Consider the following 21417-nt stretch of genomic DNA (forward strand, 5'->3'; position numbering starts at 1 on the left):
TGGCTGACAGGGAAGGGCTGTGGTGTCAGGTGACTCTCTCTGTTCTGTCTGTGTAAGAAATCGCTGGTCTCTCAACCCGGATGCTGCTGTACATCCTGCTATCGATAATTTTGCCCAGTGCGCAGGGCTGTAGACATAGACAGAGCAAGGGGGCGGAAATCTTTCGGTACCCTTGAGGCTTGGCAGCTCACCCCGGATACACACGCTTCTGAGTGACCGCCGGGCTCCGCATCCGAGCCTGGAGGGCAGGGGGGGGGGATCATAATTCATACCTAAGATAGGGGAGGGTGTAGCCGCAACACTAAAGGCAAACACCTCCCTGATCTTGCAAGATCGTGACAACTTGCTCGCCGCTGAAGCCGTAGTGGAAGGTGTGAGAGAGAGGGAGAGAGAGGGAGAAAGAGAAAGGGGGAGCAGAGCAGCATCACTACAGCGAGAGATGGCGGAGTGCGGGCGGAAGGCGCTGTCTCTCCTGGAAGCGGCCCGCTCCCGGTATGAGAGCCTGCAGATATCCGACGACGTGTTCGGCGAGTCCGGGGACGACAGCAGCGACAATCCCTTTTACAGCACCTCCGGAGACTCCGACTCTGACAACTGCATAGCCGAGGTAGGCGAGGAGGAGCAGCGGAAGCACCAACACCAAAAGCGGGGCGATAAGGACAGCGGGCACAGCTGGGGAGCAGGAGGCGGCAGCAGTGGGAGCAGCGGAGCCGGTCCCCCGGGCTCTCTGTCCCGTAGTCAGGCGGAGGAGGAGGGCTGGACGGAGACTCTGCAGGATGTCACGGTGCCGACGTACAAAGAGACATATGGTGAGACGTGATGCACGACAAGATGAATAAGGTCGTTTGCGCAACGGGGAAGATATTGGGTGGGTGAAGTGAATGGAGACAGGCAGAAAGAGTGCAGTCTACCTTCATGCTTTTTAGGTCAGGCAGGCCATTTCTGTGGCTCTCGATCTGGTGCCAAAAGATCACACAAAAGGCTATTGCTTTGGAACAACTGGATGCTTGTTTCATTTTAGTTTGTGTGCGTGCGTGCACCCTCCTTGTGTGTATGCGCGCGAGTGCGTGTGTGTAGTGAGAGAAGCATGACATTGCATCGTTAATTGCTGTATTAAGTTAATGGCAAACGCTTAGCCTTTGATACTTCACCCCTTGGTGCTTTGGTACACATGCTGTCCTGTGCATGTGTGAATCATGTTTCAGGGCAGTGCAGGGAGACATGCTGTTTAATTTAGAGAAACAGCATGTTGTCCCTCCAGGTTCTACACACACATCCACACACATTACATAAAGCTAGTGTAGGCCTATGTATGCAGGTACATGCACACATGCTGGCCTTTCTTCTCCTGCCCCAAGTTAATTAACAGAACTTTATTAGCATGAGACACAAGCTTGAGTCAAAGCGACCTCAAACAGAGAAACAGCACCGTGCACCCACAGCTGCTTTGTCTTTCTTTGTCTCAGTCTGTCTCTGTAATAAATGGCCAAAGGCATCACCTCACAAATTGTTCTCATGCTGTTTAAAACCCACTGCTAGCCAACAAGTACCTACAGTCACCTTCTGTCAGGCTTAGTTTTGGAGTTGTCTTCCTTTCCCATCTCTTCTGCCGAAGCTGAAGCAAAGGCAATTGGTGTAAAATGCAACCTGAATCCACTGTGACATGTTGCATGTTGCACTGGATTTGGCTCTAGCAGATATGGAAGTGCCAGTCTGCTCACACAGTGACAACATACATCGGGGCATTCATATACAAATGTAGAAAAGCACAAACGTGACAGGAAACCACTGGAAATTAAGTGAACTGCAGTGGTTGTATGCAAAGAAGATTTGTATTGCAAAATGTTCCAGTGCCAACAGAAAAATGACTACTTCAGAATTCAAAATAAAAGACCAAATATTATTGTGAGATAAAAGTTTTTAACTATTGTGTTTTCTGTTGAAGCTATATGGGGCCCAATTTAGTGGCACTGACCTACCAGTCAGAAGAAGCAGGATTACTGAGCAGCAAACAAAACCCGAAACCACTCTGTTTACTTCCGTCCTTGTTCCAGATTTAAGGGGTTTCCACTCGGCTCAATTATCCAGCTAACTTCAGTAATCCTGCCTATGAGAGATGGCATAGATATGGAGTGCAGCCTATTTCACATATCCAAAATAATCTGAACCCAACTGAGCTAATGCCATAAGAGGTTCTTTGGTGAGACAAAGGTTACAAGAAGTTATGTACGCCCACGCACATCCAGCTCTGTCCTGCTCTATTGGACTGTTTTTGCTCTGTTGACTGAAGCTGGGGAGGCAGCAGGTGTGTCTGTCTGCTTTGTGTGGCCTGGTTTGTTTTGTAAAGATACAGTTAGTGATTGTTTGCACAAGCAGTGCCAGTGTGGGTGTGGTCCCGCCATCCTGCATCAGGGTTGAGATGATTAAGAGCTGCCTGACTGGAAGGATGCAGGACTGCCATGGAGCAGAATCACACTTCAGACTTCGAGTAGCCAAGAGTGTACTTTGATTTAATCGGACTAAACAGTAAAGATTGACTGCATCCTGAGCTGCAGCATACATAAATGTGTTTCTCCACCGATTTTAATGGCATGGAATGGGAAGATGCTTAAGCTAGATTTCCACTAAGTCAACCATGGTGGAAATATAATCAGTGATATTTTTATCATGTGGATTTCACTGTGTAGCCATCAGCCCACTTGTCTTCCTGTCCATTTCTCTGTCTGTCTATGTGTCTTACTGTCTAGCAGTGACAGTGCTGACACAGACACAGTGTTGATGTGACAGCCTCAGTCCTTGGAGACTGTGCACCGCGTACATAAATCATCAGCCTCTGTCAAAAAGCACAGAGTTAACCTCACACAAACTTCTTCCAATGGTTTGTGTTTTGGCTTTGTTTACAGTTACAGCGGCAACTCATACTTGGTTTTGTTGTTGTTTCCCATGCAGTGTGAGGGGCAAAGAAATAGCAAAGCAATAAACCAGGGATTATGAAGCATACATCCATACATACATGATAACCACCTTATCATAATGTTGAAGGGAATTAAAGAGATATTTATTCATTCACCTTGCTGAGCTTGTCTGATAGATTACTTGCACTCTCCATACGTCAGTTTGTCTCCCTGAACCTGTATTTCTGACTGTCTGCAGTCAAGCAGTGCATGTTACCTATTACCTTTGCAGAACTATTTGGAAAAAGGGCATACACACAAAGTGATATTTTATTTTTATTTTTATCATTTTAGCATGCATATGTATATATATACAAAATATGAGATACATAAAGAAATGAAATTATATAAACTATAAATAGCATATAAAACAAATGACACATGACACAGGAAAACACACAAATAATTTGATGTAGTCCCATTGTGGTCTGTTGACATTCAGTGAAAGTGTACTGCAATGATATGAATGCATGACGGCACAAAGTCAGATGCAGAATGCTATATACATTATTAACCATACTACAAAAAGTCCAAAAATAAAGGAAACTAATTTTCACAATCACATTTTCAGTTTTTCATTGTCTGTAACAAAATTTGTATCACTGGAAAAAACATGTACCACTGGAAGATTCAGAATAAATGCTTATTAAATAAGCTATCATTCCTTCTTTTCCAGGCTCTTAAGACAAAGTTAGCTAACTTCAATCAAAAATTGATAGTCATTTACATTTTTATCATCTGTACACCAGTATATTTCAGGGTTTTATCGAGTTACTGCTTGGAAAATAGACGCTCTTAAATCCTCATAGTACTGAATGTACAATACATAAGAACATTGGGCTGATACGATCACATTGTGTGACTATCTCACACAAGCCTGTTCTCAAACAAACTATAATTTAAAAATCATAATGAGTAGTCTTTGTTTTACACATGTGAAGAGGTTTTCCTGATGCAATGCATAGCAGCAGAACACAATTCATTTTCTATGTGATTTGGCCTATTATTTACTATTCTAAACATATACAGTATATTGACATCAGAAAAAATATTCTTTTTCATATTGTAGTATTAATTTCAAAATATTGCCCAGACATAGCTGGCATTTGTCTGAGAAAATCAAATCTGAGAAATCGCACTCAAGCTTATGTGTTTTTTATGTAATTTCCGCTAAAAACTGAGCTTAAAGCATGTTTTGTCTACACATAATCTCTCATTCTTAAATCCATGGATATAAAAGCTCCATCATCCACCAGGCAGATGTTTGTCCCTCTACAACAGCAATACTACAACAGCTGGGGATCATGAGGGATTATACTTACTGTCTGTATGTGCAACGTAGGTGGAGATTGGAAAGAGCACTGTGGGAAATTGATATTTCACAACTTCCCTTGTAGATGAACATTAGCTAATATTAGTAGTCTGAAATGAGAATGTAAATGTCTGATCTAGTTTTATCAGTGATGTAGGCTGGACTGAAGATCTACTGGTATGGATGTCTAAAGAAAATGCTATTGAGGTACTCAATGATACAGAAACAATTCCATTATCCATAAAAGTGATGAATTCCCCCTCAGGTTGTATTTTTGGCTTTCTCCTGAGATGAGCTGAGGTGAGTCATTTTGCCTCGGTGGACCTTCCATCTGAATGTCTGATGTTTTTATAGAGGAGTGGCTCGCTCCGAGGAAGTCACGCTGGATTTTACATCCAGCTTTCAAGTCTAATGGAATGCAAATGAGTGGATTTTTTTGAGCCACACCCTGGCTACTCCTGCTGTCTTTACCGCAAGCATCAGCTTTGTGAGTTTTTCCTCTTCCTGTGCTCCTCCACATGTTGCTTAAGCAGTCATTCATTTAGGTTCAAGTCTTGTGCTTGTTATCTTTAACTCTAACACTAAGACTGAAGCAAAAATCTTTCATTATTTTGGAAGCAGCACACCACCCAGGACTAGAGAAGAGAGATAGAGAGAGAGTGAAAACCTTGTTCTACGCTGTTCAGAGATAATGGGATTGTGCTGTTCAATTTAGCCTGCAGTTGTTCAGCTCGATGTCCAAATTCCTACTCACGATCAAATAACCTCTGAGAAAACCTCTAATTTACTAGAGAAAACACATCAAGCCACTCATTGCACTCAGTGCATTGTGTATTGACTGTATGACTTCAATGCAACACCTAAAACTTACAGAGCTTTTTACTATGAGGTGAAATGACACTTGCCCCTCAGTAAACTAGTGAATGACAATATATGAAAGAGGGAAAACAGGGGAAAATAGCTTCATAGGAAAAGAAGACACACAGGCTGACAGTCGGAAGCCCTTACATAAAAACCACATGATTTGTGATGTGTGTGTGTGTGTGTGTGTGTGTTTGCGCGCGTGTGTAAAATGAATACTGTTGCGTACACCACAAGGTAGCATATGCTTGTTACAAATATAATAGAGCAAATCACAAGTTGACATATGAAAATTTTAAAGGGATATTAGTTTCATGGTAGAGTGTGGCATTTTAACTAGTACAGTATTTTAGCTTATTGTAAGTTACTAAACTGTACCACAAATATTTAAAGTCCAGACAGAGATATGTTTTGTAAAATATTTCTAAAATATTTCAATATTTTCCAAAATATTTAAATATTTAAAATGATAGCTAAACTATGATTCAGTAGGCATACTTTTGGCAACTGGGGAAGAGCTTTAACTGTTAATTACTTTTAAGCAAACTAACCTTTTTAATGGTTAATTATTTTAAGCAAACAATTTGCTGTTTATTTATACTTTTAGCTGTGTATTTCAACCAATCCATCACATTCGCACTTGGTGTTCAGGTGTTCGAGCTGACTCAATGTGAGGATTTCTTTTTTTCATTTAAATTGTAATTTCTATTTTTCCAAATTAGTTAAGCCACTCCACAATCGTTCCATGTGTGTTAACCCCTAGCAACTGCCAACTACCAAGTACTCCTGGTTGGGAATTACTGGAGTTTACCAGATCTGTTATGTTACGTTATGTGTGTAAAGTAACAGACCTGTAACTATGTGTGTATTGCAAATCCACTGGTTTAGGTGTGTCCATTTTTGGTTAAAAAAGAAAATGCTGTTTAAACAACATCTTTTCATACATGGCTTCCTCCTGACGACGATCAGATCAGAACATGATTTTGAGTCATTGCCTGCCATAACACTAAAGCAACAAGACACTGAAAACCTTCTGCAAGCGCAGAAACGCCACGCCGTGACGAGTGTGATGGCTGTCATGTTGTGTAAACTTTCCAAATGCTGCCCTGGGCTGTGGCGCTGTGGCTCATACATGAAAAAGCACAATGATTATAATGTGTGTGTCTCTCTGTTACTGTTTCCTCACTTCTTTTGAAATAATACTGTAGTTTATGCAACCAAGAGACAGTTTGCATGCATCCCACACAGCCTTGACAGCTCAACAAAATCTAATTTTATCATGTCTTACAGTGTCAAAAGAGAAATCTTTTCAGCAAAGTCAATCAAATTGAAGGCCTGGTGCCAAAGTTAAAAAACTTGGATTAAGTGACAGTTGCGTGCGTCTGTGAGCTGGCCCATATGGGACTTTGTCTGTCAATCTGTCCGTTTTCCTCTGTCATAACATTTCACACTTTTTTTCTCCTTCCTGTCTTGATCCAGGCCCTGCTCAGAAGATGCCAGCCACTGCCACTGCCTTGGACTTCTTTCAGCTCTTTGTCCCGGACAATTGCATCCAAAACATGGTCACCCAGACGAACATGTATGCCAAGAAGTTCCAGGAGCGCTTCGGCTCAGAAGAAGGCTGGTGTCCTGTCACAGCCCAGGAGATAAAGGCCTTCCTGGGCTTTGTCACCTCCACCAGTGTGCACCGCTGTGAGTCGGTGCTCAGCATCTGGAGCTCGGGCTTCTTCAGCAACCGGAGCATCGCCTTGAAGATGAGCCAGGCACGCTTTGAGAAGATCCTCAAGTACTTCCACATCGTCGCTTTCCGGCCATCGCAGGGAAGCAACCAAGGCCTGTACAAGATCCAACCCTTCTTGGACTCGCTGCAGCAGTCATTCAGCTGCACCTTTAGACCTTCACAGACACAGGTGTGTGCACTCTACTCCCTAAAGCATCTTATAATATATTTGGACAGTTAGGTACTACATTCTGCATGGATATACATTTGTAATGCCAGACTGGCATAGTAGCTGCAACATCAGGGGTGTTAATGTTTCAGCCAGTATCCTTTTTATTAGCTGACACTCACAACTCTTTCAGGGGTCAGCAAGATTTAGCAGCACAGTTGACCATTTTCAACCATTTTACCTTTTATTATCTATTCCAATAAATGTGAAAATTATGAAACAGCTTCTGGAGTTGATCAATACATGACATGTTAAGTTTGAATATATGCAACATTCAACATTTGTTGAATCACTGTTTTCTCTGTTATCTGGTTAGCAGTGTTACTTTAAAGTACATTTACATTTATATACAGTACATATGCACTTTTAATGCAGTAGCTAAGCTAGCTATTCACTCTTGAAGTAGGGCGAATCAACTAAATAGCTCCCACAAGGAGTCCCAGGTTGAAAACTGCCTACACAGCAAGTATTTTGGTAAAGTACTTTAACAGACTTCCCCTCCAGAGGACTTGCTTTAACTTGCTTCCAGTTGCACTGTATGCATTATATCTACATTTATGCAATTGGGGCAGTGGAGCGCCAGCCTTGCTACCCTATTTTGGGTGGCAGTGGGTTTATTCAACTCCTACTTTACTTTATTCTGTAGATGAACAGCAGCACTGCAGATTTTTTAAAAAGACAATGAATAAAGAACCTGATTGAAGTAGAATATGTTAAAGCATATAAGCACTCCCATATCATTGTTTGCTCTTGTCCAACTTGATTACCATATTATATCAGGTGATGGCAAAAAAAGAAAAAAACACAAGAAATGTGCTCTTCTTGAGCAAAGAGAGACAGCAGCAATCACTCACCCTTGTTCAACCTGATGAAAACCAAGCATTTGTCTCATTAATAGCAGAGAGAAAAGAAATCATAGCATGTCATGTGCTCCTGATTGTCCATATTCTACTAAGTTTATTTTTTACCTAACAACTAACTAATGAAAGTCAAAGAAAAATAACAAACTGTTTGGTTTCTTATTGGAGGACATAGCGTTGCTTCCACTTCATTTAAAGGCTTTTCTCATTCATCCACATGTTCCATAATAATAAAATCATACATATTTAGAATCTGGTTAGGAGGAGGGCACTGTCTTGCAGAATGAGTGCTATAACATCAACTTCACTGTGAAAGATGATGTCAGTGCTGTGATGCATTTGGGAAAACAGCCTCCTACAGCAACTCCCTCCTCATATCACGTCCACATCTCATTCATCTCATGTCATTTTACTGACAAAACAGTTTGAATGTGAACGTCAGAGTTAATTTCATTGTAAAGTAACAAAGAGTTTGGTGAACTGCGGTTTCACATCAGTGCTCTCTATCCTCTTAGATAATGACTAAACTATAACAATGAGGGCAGACTTTCAGACAGCATGCGCATGTGTGTCATTAGCACGGGGTACATGTGTATCTAGGCCAGTTTGTGTTAGTTTTCTGTGCCATGGGCAGAGAGGGGGCCCAGATAGAGAGAGTGGCACGGACTAAAACTGTTGCTCCACAGGCAATGGAAAAGTCATCTACCCATTAATGCCTGGGACCAAAAAAAATACTATTTCAATTATCAAAATAGTGGCGTATTAATTTCTTCTAATCAATCAATTAATCGACAAATCATTTCAGCTCTATTTTTAAATGTCAAGAAATGAACAAAGGAAGTCTTTGTCGTCAAATGTAAAATACAAGATATTTCTCTACATGTGGGTCTGTGTGACCTGGATTTATCTGCCACTTAGCATTATTCAGCATGTGTGTGAGTGTGCTTGTGTGAATATGAGCATGTTATGTCAGCTCCTGCTGACAGCGATGCTTCACATTTTCTGTGTCACACTGGCAGTTTTGCAGTCGCTACAAAGATCTGTTGACACTGCTTTGTATTGATTTGCAAGTGAAAAATCTTTGAGAGCATTTGTCGCAGTCTTCATCTAACGTCCACTGCAAGACAGCAAGTGAGTGGATTTTCTTCCTCCCTTTGTCCAGTACAGTATTAGTGAACCCATGCAAATGATTTACTTGAAGCATTCATGTGGAGATGTAACCACCTTGTTTTCAGCTGTTAGGATAAGGTGTATCTGGTCAGAGAGAAGAGAAGTGTACTGCAGTAACTACCGCTGTGCTAATATGACAGTTACAGGATGAGATATGATGAGATATAAAAGGCCTTTGTGGTTTGGATGATGTCATCCATCCAAAGGCTAGATAGCCTCATTCATTTTCCACTAGTATAATCCATAATTCCATATTTGACTTGGAAATTACTTGTTGCTCTCAGTGGCTAGAGCAGGAGAGATCTGTTGCTCACTTCAGCTTTAGTCAAATCACAATGGAGCGGGATGAGGAGGCGGGGAGACACCAGAGGAAGGGAAAGCCAAGAGAAAAATGAAATGCAAATATTTGGTGTGTGGTTGAAAGCATCTCTGGGAAATATTTGGCCAGGTTTTAGTTATATTGCATTGGTCTAAACGTCCAAGAAAGGGTTTGAAAAGCTTTGGTTTTGTGTGTGTTCTGTTAATGCCCCTGTTTGCGTGTGTTTGGATTTGTGAATGTGTGCCAGTTGTTAATACTTTCTTTAATTACTGTTGGGAAATTTATCCACCGTATCTGATCTGACCCATCTTAACTATTTAGAGACTTCTGAAAATTCTAAATATGCAGCATCACACTCACATACAAGACTTGTGAGGATCTTCAATTGGCTGCCTTCTGTCTCCAACCCTTAGCTGTAATGTTACTTCATACACAAATCACTCTTATCCCTCACACAAAATCCCTCTCCTTTCTTAAGGCCAGCTATTTTTCCAGTAACACATGCGACATGGTTACATAAAAATCCGCTAAGGCAAACTCATGTGTACAGTAACGTTTGTGTTTCCAGGTTCTTCACGAACCCTTGATAGACGAGGATCCAGTGTTCATCACCACCTGTACGGAAAGAGAGCTGAGGAAGAGGAAGAAGAGGAAGTTCAGCCTCTGGGTTCGACAATGCACCTCCACCGGATTTATCTGTCAGGTAGCAATACTCAGTGAAAAGAAGCTAGAGAGAGAAAAGAGTAGATGTTTTTTTTGTTTGCTTTGAGGGTATTTTAATTTGCTTTTAAACTTCATGGCAGAAATCTAATATTTTACATCATAAATGCAAGAAAAAGTCTTCAGTCTGCCTGGAGTCAAAAAAGCCTTGCTTTGATCTTCATCAAATTTCAAATCTCATTCTGAGGTTGCCGATGTTGCCTCATTCTGCATTCAGCCAATTACTGTCGACACAACAGAGAGTATAATCACTTTTCATAAATTCACGCACAGAACTCAAGTTTGATTTAAAAAAAAGAAATTATCAAAACTCTTCTTGGAAAGAAATATACCTCCTGGAGCAAAAGTACTGGTTGTCAGATTTGTCTTTTGATGTTGTGTTAGAGTGGAATAGCTACTAACTCAGAATTAGATCTGTGTTGTCATATCTCAGGCAGAGCTGCTCTGCTCACTAACAACCTTGCCCTTACAGCAACCTTCCACTCCTACGTTGTTTGCTTATGTAACACCACCATTTAACTGGGGCCTGGCACTGCAGGAGGATTGACAGACCTGTCCAACTCTGACCATTGCAGGACAGGGGACAGAGGAGAAAACATTAGAAATGGGGTTGCATTTTTATTTTGTATTGTTAAATTGGTGACAAGTGATTGAGGCAGCCTCCTCCTCACTACTACCCAGTATCTAGCAGACCGGATGCCCAGCTACACTGTGAGTGAACGCTCTCATTTTTAAACCAAAATGCAGGTTGTTAAATTTTGCAAGACTTCCATTCAGGCACCCACACACAGGCAGGCACACTCACAAACGTTTGCACTGATATACTCAAGAGGACCTTTACTGACATAATGCATTTACCACGTGGTTTCAGCAGCTAGAATTTTTGACAATGCTTTTATTTGTTGCAATGGTTTTATTTGTCAGTGATTTGAGATATCTGCATCTGAGATTTCTACCTCTACCCCAGTACAATGGAGGTGAATAAAACTGTGTTTGTGGTGCTTGCAATAAGTTAGATTTAAAAAAGTACATTTAGTATTACAAATCCCTGTATGTGTTTCCCAGGACATGGTTCTGTGTTGAGTTGCATTGAAGGGATAGTAACACAAAGTAGGATTTTTGTGCTAAATAGTCTAAGTTAGACTGTTCAAGATAACCATTAGTCTAGCCTAGACTGCTGAAGTCTCATTTAACTTCAAATAGACCTTTTAATACATTTTACATTACAGACTGTGGAATGTGGGTTAGGCGATATAAAGGGATTGTTTAATGGCCAGTATGAAGAGGAGGAATGATTACAGCAAACGAAAACTATTTAATGTCCATGTGGACAACAGACCATTGTTTAAAGACATACATTTACAATTGTGAACCTATCCTTTAACCTAAACATAATTAAAAACTCAACCAGTGAGAACTGGCCAAAATGCCTTTCTTTCCAAAAATGTCCACCATCACTTAAATTAGTTAAATTGGTCCTCACAAAGATAAAAGTACAGGAGGATGCGCAAACACACAAACACACACACACAAGTATTGTAGCGTCCCTCAAGAGGATGCAACAAGACATTTACTGGCTTCACTGACAATTCATTAGCGAACAGTGCAATGAATACTGTGGGCCCTAGCCAACACCAGAAACACCAAAACAGTTCACTCTTGTTAGCTCTAAACAAGCATCTTACTTAGACTTCTGCAAATAGTTTTACTTCTGCTTCTGAACTAGCAGAAAAACAAAACCCATTCCCTCTAATTGTCACACTCACAGGTATGTTATCTCACACAAATCCAGTCATCGGTAGCTATAGAGGGGTTCAGTACACATACAAAGGAATCTTTGTCTGTTGCAAAAAAGTGGCTGCTGAGCTATCCATTTATAAACAGTGCTTGTATAGGGTAGTTTTGTACTGAGTTGAACGTGACAGCTTGAACCAGAAACAGAAGTGTACAACTGAACTGAAGGCAGTCAGGATCAACACTGAACATCATGGTTGTTGGTGATGTGTTCACTTCACTGTTGCTGCTGAAGTGCATTTGAACGGAGATGCGATCGCTTAGCTTGGTATTAAATAGGATAAATATATAATAGGATCTTAAATATGCAGTGATTATGAATCTTTTAACTGAACAAAACTGAACTTTGAATCATCAAAGTGATTTAAACTTAAACAGTCCTTTTTATCTTTAGCTCTCTAAGTGAAGGAGCATCTCTGAACACTGACACTCATAATATAACAGTAACATCTCACCCAGTTTATTACAATTTATAATGCTGGCATGACATCAGAAACAGAAAAAACAAATAATATCAGTAAAGCAGGCTAACATTTTCTTGTTCAGGTTTGAGAGTGGCCTGCCAAATGACCAACTTCACCAGGCTCTCGGATAAATTGATACAGCCATAATAAAGCATTGTAAAGAAAGGACATTTCACTGCACAGAACCCATAAAAGATCAATTTCAGGCATAAGACTACACTGCAGGGGAAATGTTTCCTTCTTTAGCCTGGATGTAGTCCAGAATTACATTAGTGGAGAGAGAAACAACCACAATCAGAATTCTAATGTGCATATTTTCTTTCTTTTTGTCATCATTGATGCGCAAGTTCTGTGTAACAAACAGCACAGACATTTGAGGCCATATCACATTATCCCATCCATTTAACAAATACACATTATCTTTCACACTGACTGCGGCCATTTGGCAGTCACTCAGTGTTTACCAGTTCACTGTACGCTGATGTGTGTCTGCACTGAGATCTTTTCTCTCTAAATGAATTGTGTCGAGGGAGAGAAAAAAAATCTAAGAAATAAAACAAGTTAATGGAGTGAATCAATGAGATTCCATTAGCCAGCACACCACACAGGGATACACAAACACACACACAGAGGCATGGGCTGACCACTTAGTGTAATAGCTGAAGGTTGTGATTTGACTAAAGCTGAAGTGAGCAACAGATCTCTCCTGCTCTAGCCACTGAGAGCAACAAGTAATTTCCAAGTCAAATATGGAATTATGGATTATACTAGTGGAAAATGAATGAGGCTATCTAGCCTTTGGATGGATGACATCATCCAAACCACAAAGGCCTGGGCAGGTTGCCATGAAATATACTGAGCACATTCATGTTCTCCAGAGGATGAAGTCATCTCTTGGACACCTCACCTTTCTCCTTGCACCAACATGAGGTCAGAAAGTAATTTTTAGCCTGTTTTTTGTGGCATTTTATGCCGTTGTGAGAGCATCAGCAGCAGAGAAATGACTTGACAATGTGGTCAGTGCCTTAACATTCTGGTATGTCTCAACCTGGAGGATTTACCATAAATGTGGCAATTGTGACTCTATGGGTCATGCTAAATTTGCATTCACCACTTACTTTGTGGTAAATCACAGGAAACAAGGGGTGGCGCAAAATGCATTAATAAATAAATAGCATTATGCCAGGTTGAAAAATACAACTTTACTTTAAGCCACTGGGACCCCCAAAACATCATCTTTATAATCCTGATACTTCATACTCTAATCAGCATATTACTATGAAATCTCACAAACCTATGCTTGAGTTCAACTAGATTTTAGCAACTTCATGGCCTTTTCTCTAGCACTATCTCAAACGTGAATTTTTAGCCTCTTCTGGTAAAACTTTAAGAAAAGCCTCAACATGCCGTATGTTTTTGTAAAATAAACAATGCAGCCTCGAGGGTTTAGACCTATACTGTAGCTGCACCATTTTCTAAGCTAGAGAACAATACATTGGTAATTTATGGAGAACGGAAATAATAAAGCTTGCTAGTTCTACATCTGTCTGATCTACATGTCCTGTCTTTTTCATCCCACCCTGCAGATCTCAGTCCATCTGAAGGAGGGCCAGGGTACGGACGGTCTGGCCACCTTGAAGAACAAGCCTCAGCTTCACAGCCTCGTGGCCAAGCAGCTTTGCCAGAATATCTCCGGCAAGAACACCATCATCTTCACTGGGCCATCCATCACAAGCCTTAGCCTCTTTACCGAATTCAGCAAACAAGGTACACAGCAAACAAGATACAACAGCAGATATTGTATCTCCATGCTGCCTAATTAAAGCATTGTTTCTTTTTTCCTGTCTCTTGTCCTCTCCCTCTTCCTTCCTCATACTCTGTCATCTCTCTTCTCATCTCATCTCCCATCTTGCGTTTTTCTATTTGTTTATTTATTTTTTATTATACTGTGATGATAGTGTCCCCAGGATAAACAGCACTGAGATGAAAACAGTCTGTTGCATGTCACCTTCAAATAAGACTTCACAACTCTACAGTGTGCAATTACAATGATGAATTTTCTTTTTTTTATCCTTGCTTGGGAACATGGGAATGTGTAAAAGCACAAGCAGGCCTCTGTCATACCTCACTTATATGTAATAACTTTTTTTCTTGGCTAAGAACTTAAACATTTCTAAAACAAGAGAAACTGTCTCAAAGAAGAAAGCTTGACAGTGCAAAAAACTGCCATTTTGTCTATATGTAATTCCTAAAAACAAGTCAAACAAATTTGCCACTGGTGTGTCATCTCTTCCTGGTACAAACCAATTTGTTTTGAGATTGCATGCATACTAAATTTTAAATATATTAAATATTTATAAATATTCACTTTCTTAACAAAAAATTCCCTAAGGAGAAATTGCACTGAAACTAAGCTGAATTACATCACTAAATGTTTCCATCTTTAAGAAAAATGCATCTTGACGACTTGAATCTCATACCAAGTGACTTGTTGAGATGGATGTTTTTATTGTAACTCAACCAACATCAACCATAACAGCCTCTGGGATTGCACTGCAGTAGACTGTTGCACAATAAATCATGGAGGATTTGGTAGGGAGTGTTAAGCCTTGTCACCGCTCAAAAAATCAATAGGTAAAGTGAACACTTTCATGGAAACTTAGGTGAAACACCACGTAACATTTGACAACTATAAATTCTGAATCCAAACAGGGTTTTTGTCTTACTGTTAATGGCTTACAGATACCCCCCAGACTCATTATGCGTTATTTTATCAGAATGTTTTGCAAAAGGTCAGCTGGAAATTGTTTTGGTGGAAATTGTGATATTTTATGCTGATAACCCATCTTTGAAGTAGTTTTCCACAGAGCTCTGATTTTAATGCTCATTATACCTCATTAAGGCATCTTTTATTATGAAATCCTATTGTGGTGGCAGGGTGTCACATTTAAGTTCTCTTCAGTGACCTTTCGTAATGGTAATAGCACATGTGGGACAATGTCATGCCATGAAAGGTTACAAGTGAGAACAAATATTCAGCAAAACAGATCAGGCTTCTTTTGACGATATCATCAGCGCAATTTGGAAATTGAAAAGTTTTTACGTTCCCGTATTCACAAACGTGCTTTCACTAAACAGTAACAGAAGAGCACTGTCGAACTCAACCGGGAAGAGCTGTAGTACGCCAAGTAAAGAAAAACTAGTTCAGAGATATAATCAATATTTTGTCATCCTAATTGGGTGAAGTTTCCACAAGGCATTCAGCCGAGGAAAAATTCAGTTCTGAGCTTGTGAAAGCATTGTTCAACTTTTTTTTTTCAAATTTATCATGCTGGTTTAATTAACTGGAGTTAATTGCCCTGCATTACTCTGCAGCACTTATTCTGGACACACACATACATACACACACGTGATACAAAGATAGAACTCATTCTCCAAATTGAGAACATTAACAAATCAGCAGCAGTCAGCCGCATGATTGTTTCATGCTGCTCATCCATGCAAGAAACAAAGAGATGAAATGGGTGGAAAGACAGAAAAATCGAAAGACAGAGATGGCATATGAAGAAGAAAAGAAGGGTACAGTTGTGAGAGAGATAAATAGTTTTGTTTCACATCAGAAGCAGAATGCATGAAAAGCACAATAAATGCACAGGAAGTACTGCAGGCGTGGTTGAAGGTAGGGCTGCTGATTAATCGTTTGTTTTATAAAAGGTCAAAACACAATGAAAAATCCCATCACAGTTTCCAAAAGCCCATGGTGATATCATCAAATTGCTTTATCAACATTACCCAGAACCCAAATACATTCATATAAGATGAAGAAAATCAACAAATACTCACACTTGAGAAGCTGGAACCAGAGAATTTTTGGAATTTTTGCTTAAAAATTACTAACAGATCATTTTTTTTGTATATCAACTAATCAGTTAATCTACTAATTGTTTCAGCTCTAGTTAAAAAACTTTTATTTATTTGATTAATGTGTTGTTTATTTTCTCAATCAATGCATTAAGAGTTTGGTCTATAAAATATATATAATAAGTAGTAAAAACATTCAAATGTCTTGTTTTGTCCGACCAACAGCGCAAAAAATATTCAATTTTAATAAGAAGACAGCAAATATTCATATTTGAGAAGCTGCAACAAGGAAATAATTGCAATTATTACTTAAAAAATTATGTGAATGATTAACCAATTATTAATATGAATAAATTGGCAACAAAAATAGTTGCCAGTTAATTTAATGTGTATCGACAAATCAGTTAATCTACTAATTATTTCATCTGTTGTTAGTAATGTTTGGTAATCTATCTATAATAATTGCCTATATTTCTCACATCTGTATATATACTAGTCCAGTGTTTCTCTGTTGCAGAGTTATTTATACAAATGTTAACATTTGCTTGGTGTTTATCCTTCTCCAGATATCTATTGTTGTGGTCTGCTGAGCACCAGGAAGAGCGATTGTACAGGATTGCCACAAAGCATGCTGGTCTGCGGCTCCACACCAGCGCAGCGCGGCCAATCACGAGTGATGATGAAAGGCAGCATGTCGTTGATCAGCTGGTACAACAAGGGACACTTCAGGTTCCTCACCAACAGTTATTCCCCAACAAAACAAGGTAATGGTGCACCCACTGAACTCTAAAGGTCGTTGAATTATCAATATTTTAGCAATGACGGGAGACGGTACACAAGATGCATTAGTGCACAGAATGTATTGTGCATGTATGTAGAACCGTACAGAACATTTAAAAAGTCTTTGGGCTGAGAGTTTTTCAGTGAAAATAAGATTAGCTGTATTGTCGTTTCTGGATGAATTTCAGGTGAAATTGGCACATGGTTAAGCATTCGTGTCAGGGAAAATCAATGAGAGCCTCTAATCCATGGTAATCCATTTCCAGGAGGTGGCAGGATAGTGATATTCCCCTCATTTTATAGCATAATCCACTCTCCATTTAACAGTTTTGTTATATTTTAAATCTAATTGAAGGGCTCCAGCTTGTATGAGCTCTTTGAACGAAGAGAGCGGAAGCAAAGCCCCAGATCAGTTAAACTGTTATTATCCAATATTGATTTTTCTTTCCCTCTGTGTGTGCGTAGGTGGGTGTGTGTTTGTGGTTTTCACTCTGTACAAAAAGGAGAAAAAAAGTAGTTCCATCCATAACCACAACATTTTGTTCTTATTATGACGCATATAATAAAACCAGGTCAAGATCAGTGACTGAAATAAACATGATGATAAAAGAAAAATAAGTTATATGTATAAACAACTTGATGACAACTGCATCATTATTGAGATGTTTTCATTTAATTTTTAATTTTTTTCTGCTACCATGAACCATGAGTAGAAATATTGCTATTAATAAAAATCTGTAGTTTTGATTTGGCACACGTGTAACTGCTAACATTAATAATGGCTGCATTCCATTTATATGGATATATATGTACAAGTTAAAATCCCTGATGTTGTGCATGCTGGCTCACTGTCATTGCATACCGTGACTTAAATGGAACAGAGCCATCGTTAATGTTATTTGTTACATCTGTGCATTTCCTGCTCTGACAAGTCTGAATGTATGCTGTGAAAAAGAACCATTAAACAAAGCAGCTCACCAGGGACCAAAGAATAAACATAAATTGTAACGAGGCGCACCTGGACAACCTCCCTCGTGTATAAAAGAGCGATTCTTTTCCTTTCCCCTGTCTGGTTGTTGGCCAGGTGACCACAGAGTCTGGATAAGAGGAGTCTCTTCAGTGGGATCTCGTTTCTCTGCTGTATGTCTCTCACTTTCAGTGTATGGTATATGTGTTTGTGACAGGTATGATCATTAAGAGGAAAAGCGGGGAGATCCCATGTCCCTTGGCTGTTGAGGCCTTTGCGGCGCACCTCAGCTACATTTGCAAATACGACGACAAGTACAGCAAGTATGTATAACATTTTTCAAAATAATAATCTGTAATATTTGACTGCAATCTTGCAGTGGGTTTGTGGTGTCTTATTTTAGATAAACTCTGCCCTTACAATGAGACTGTGTAACGTTTGCAATAAGACAGTGAAATTAAATGTCCTGTATTGATCTGGTATGACCACTGGCATAAGAAGACTAATGTTTAGACACTCAATGTAGAGAAATATCCTGTGTTTGAACAAAAACTGTGGATACCATGTCCTCCCTTTGACCATTTCTTGACCAATCAAACTACAGCTGAAATGATTAGTCAATTAAAAGATTAGCTTACTGACTTAATTGACAACTATTTTGAAAATCAATTATAGTTATATTTCACACAAATATACTATGAGGATTTGTTGCTTTTCTCTGTTTCTCTTTTGGACTTTTGGTTAGACAAAATGTATTTCAAGACATCAACTTGAGCTGTAGGAAATTGTGATTTTTCACTATTTTCTTGCATTTTACAGCCCCAATGCTAACTGTTAGTTAATGTTAGCAAACTAAAGATACATATTGCTGTATAATAATATATAAAAAAATAATAATAATAATAATAATAATAATAATAATAATAATAATAATAATAATAATACATTTTATTTGTGGGCGCCTTTCATAGCAAGGACACCTTACAGATTAAAACAGTTAAAATACATTTCAAGGAGGCAAATACAATAAAGAAAATAAAAACAAGGCACAATTTAAAGATTAAGAGAAAATAGAATAGAGAAAAGCAATTTAAAAAATAAAAGAAAGTAGTTCATCATGAAGCCGGTGGGTTTTGAGCAAGGTTTTAAAGGAGGATAGGGACTCTGTCGTACGGATGAATAGAGGGAGGGAGTACCAAAGGTGAGGTGCACAATAGCTGAAGGCTCTGAACCCCATTGTAACTGGCATTACTCAGTTGCTTAAATAATAAATGTCACAGATAAATAGATTTCCTACTTGTGGTCCCATTAAAGTCCAAAGAGGAATTCTTTAAACTAACTCATGAGAATTTGGGAAAATTAAGTTGTGTGCCAATATCCTGTTTTTGACACCTGTTGCCAGCATGACTGTTACATAGTCTTGCTTTAAGGCCTATTACTTATAGTGGAGCATTATCTTGGAGTAAGAAGCTTTTTTTCCTCTTAGGTACTTTATCTTCCATAAGCCCAACAAGACCTGGCAGCAAGTGTTCTGGTTGAGCATCAGCATCGCCATCAACAACGCGTACATCCTCTACAAGATGTCTGACGCCTACACGGTTAAACGCTACAGCCGAGCACAGTTTGGAGAGAGACTGGTCAGAGAACTGCTGGATCTAGATGACTGCTCCCCCACACAGTGAGGAGGAAGACGAGGACAGCAGGAGCGCACAACAAAAACACACACTCACTTGGACACACACAAACACAATCCCCGCACTTACATTCACACTCTTCATTACGGTTGTACAGATTCTGCAGTCTGTGTCTATGTGATGATACTGAAGCAGTGCCAAGCCTGTCTCTCTTCCTCGAGTTGTTTTCTGTGGTAGTGTAAATATTCATTAAAACACGACTGCACACTACACAGTAGAGAATCATGAGCCATGGGACAGTTCACATGCCTCAACTGCAACTTTTAACCACACAGATTTACTAAGGATTTGCAGCAGGAGCTATTTCACAAGCAGAAATGCAGGCGGGAACAACAACAACACCGGGATGAATTCAAGTTAAATTATGTCAGCTTCAAATTTTAGCTCTTATAAAAGAGTGAAATTATTGATGAGCCTGAATCTCCTGTGTAAGTGTTCAAATGTATACCTGTCAGGCTAAAAGCTACGTGTAGCTTGAAATTTACACTCTGCAAAAACACCTGTGACCCCGTAACAAAAGCTTAGTAAACCAGGACTATGACGTGTTTACACGCTGCATGCATAAAGAATTTGGATTGTGATGTTCTCTTGTTCAGTATGAAAATGATTTTTGTTCCAGGTGGGTTTTGAAATTATTTTTGTGTGTGTGTTTGTGTGTGTGTATGTATTTAGCAAGTGGAACAGCCATTTGTTTGCACGTTGAGCCTGAGGATGTAAATGTACGGCTATTGTGACCCAGATGTGTTGTGTTGCTGCACACTTACTTGCTAGAGAAAGACATAAAGCCACACCCAGCAGTGTGCAACCAATTCACAGCCTACAATTTCAAAAGAGCCAAGAAAAGATTTTTCATAAAAGCTTGGTTTCAGATGTCTGAAAGCCCCTGAAAGCATGGTTTCCAATTTCAAGTACTCTCTGCAACAGTAAATATTCATAACTTAAAAGACAAAAATAACAACTACCAACAGATTCTACTTCAGATATTGCTAAATCCCACGTTTTCTCCAAAAGAGCGCCGCTTACCACCAGTGACAAGAGTACAAACAAAAACATAAATATATATACATTTCTCATGTAATGTAACCAAAGCTGTTCCAACTTTGGAAGAAAATGTTGTGCTCATGTAGGGTCACATCACTCATAGTAAGACGTGGATTGAGAAAATAACTGTTTTTTGTCTAACAAAGAAATCAAACAATTTATGCCATCAAATGTGCAGCCTACTTTTGTGCCAACGACACGTTTAACATCAGATAAACTAATCTTATTTGTCTTTTTTTTAATACTCATGTAAGTTAGCTATATTTTATTTTTGCAGGGCAGAACACATTCAAAAGCTCCTTGATTGAATGTTCAGTAAGCCAGTGTTGCTAAGCAACGAGTACAATCTTGGCCACTGCACGGGGGCTTGGATAATATTGCTTGGCAAGATTTAGGTCCAGGAAGTAAAAATGGACTCACTGGTGGCTTATAAAAATGTCCCAGAAAACCAAATGTTGCAACAAATCTTAATGTAGATAAGAGGCTTTGGGGCTGTGACTTGCTTTCTCACGCACGTCTGGTCTCAAATTGTCAAATCTCGTCAGGAACTCCAGAAGTTTTGAAACTATTTGACAATTTAAAAAACATGGAACGTTCTAGCAAGTAATAATAACTATGGACATACTATCTATTATATATTTCTATAGAAAGATCAATTTCATCTAATACCT

The 21417-nt window shown here is 39.4% G+C and overlaps 1 protein-coding gene across 1 annotated transcript; it reads left to right on the forward strand.

Annotated features, from left to right (window-relative positions):
- The first annotated feature begins 97 nt into the window (after positions 1-97).
- On the forward strand, positions 98-20512 carry pgbd5 (piggyBac transposable element derived 5). The gene is made up of 7 exons (XM_038737748.1): positions 98-809; positions 6607-7037; positions 9994-10128; positions 13990-14170; positions 16831-17028; positions 18229-18334; positions 19498-20512. The coding sequence occupies exons 1-7, from the start codon at positions 440-442 to the stop codon at positions 19691-19693; spliced, it is 1617 nt and encodes a 538-aa protein (XP_038593676.1). The 5' UTR covers positions 98-439; the 3' UTR covers positions 19694-20512.
- Positions 20513-21417: the final 905 nt, after the last annotated feature.

Source organism: Micropterus salmoides, unplaced genomic scaffold (genome assembly GCF_014851395.1).
Source record: "Micropterus salmoides isolate LMB-PRFRI ecotype aquatic unplaced genomic scaffold, ASM1485139v1 Ms_hic_scaffold_22, whole genome shotgun sequence".
In the NCBI taxonomy this organism is placed as follows: Eukaryota; Metazoa; Chordata; class Actinopteri; order Centrarchiformes; family Centrarchidae; genus Micropterus; species Micropterus salmoides.

Bases quoted from the DNA above. Each gene is read 5' to 3' on its own strand.
- pgbd5 (XM_038737748.1), top strand. From the start codon at position 440: ATGGCGGAGTGCGGGCGGAAGGCGCTGTCTCTCCTGGAAGCGGCCCGC. The intron at 14,171-16,830 runs GTACACAGCAAA...ATCCTTCTCCAG, and splicing joins TACCGAATTCAGCAAACAAG to ATATCTATTGTTGTGGTCTG. The intron at 17,029-18,228 runs GTAATGGTGCAC...TGTTTGTGACAG, and splicing joins TTATTCCCCAACAAAACAAG to GTATGATCATTAAGAGGAAA.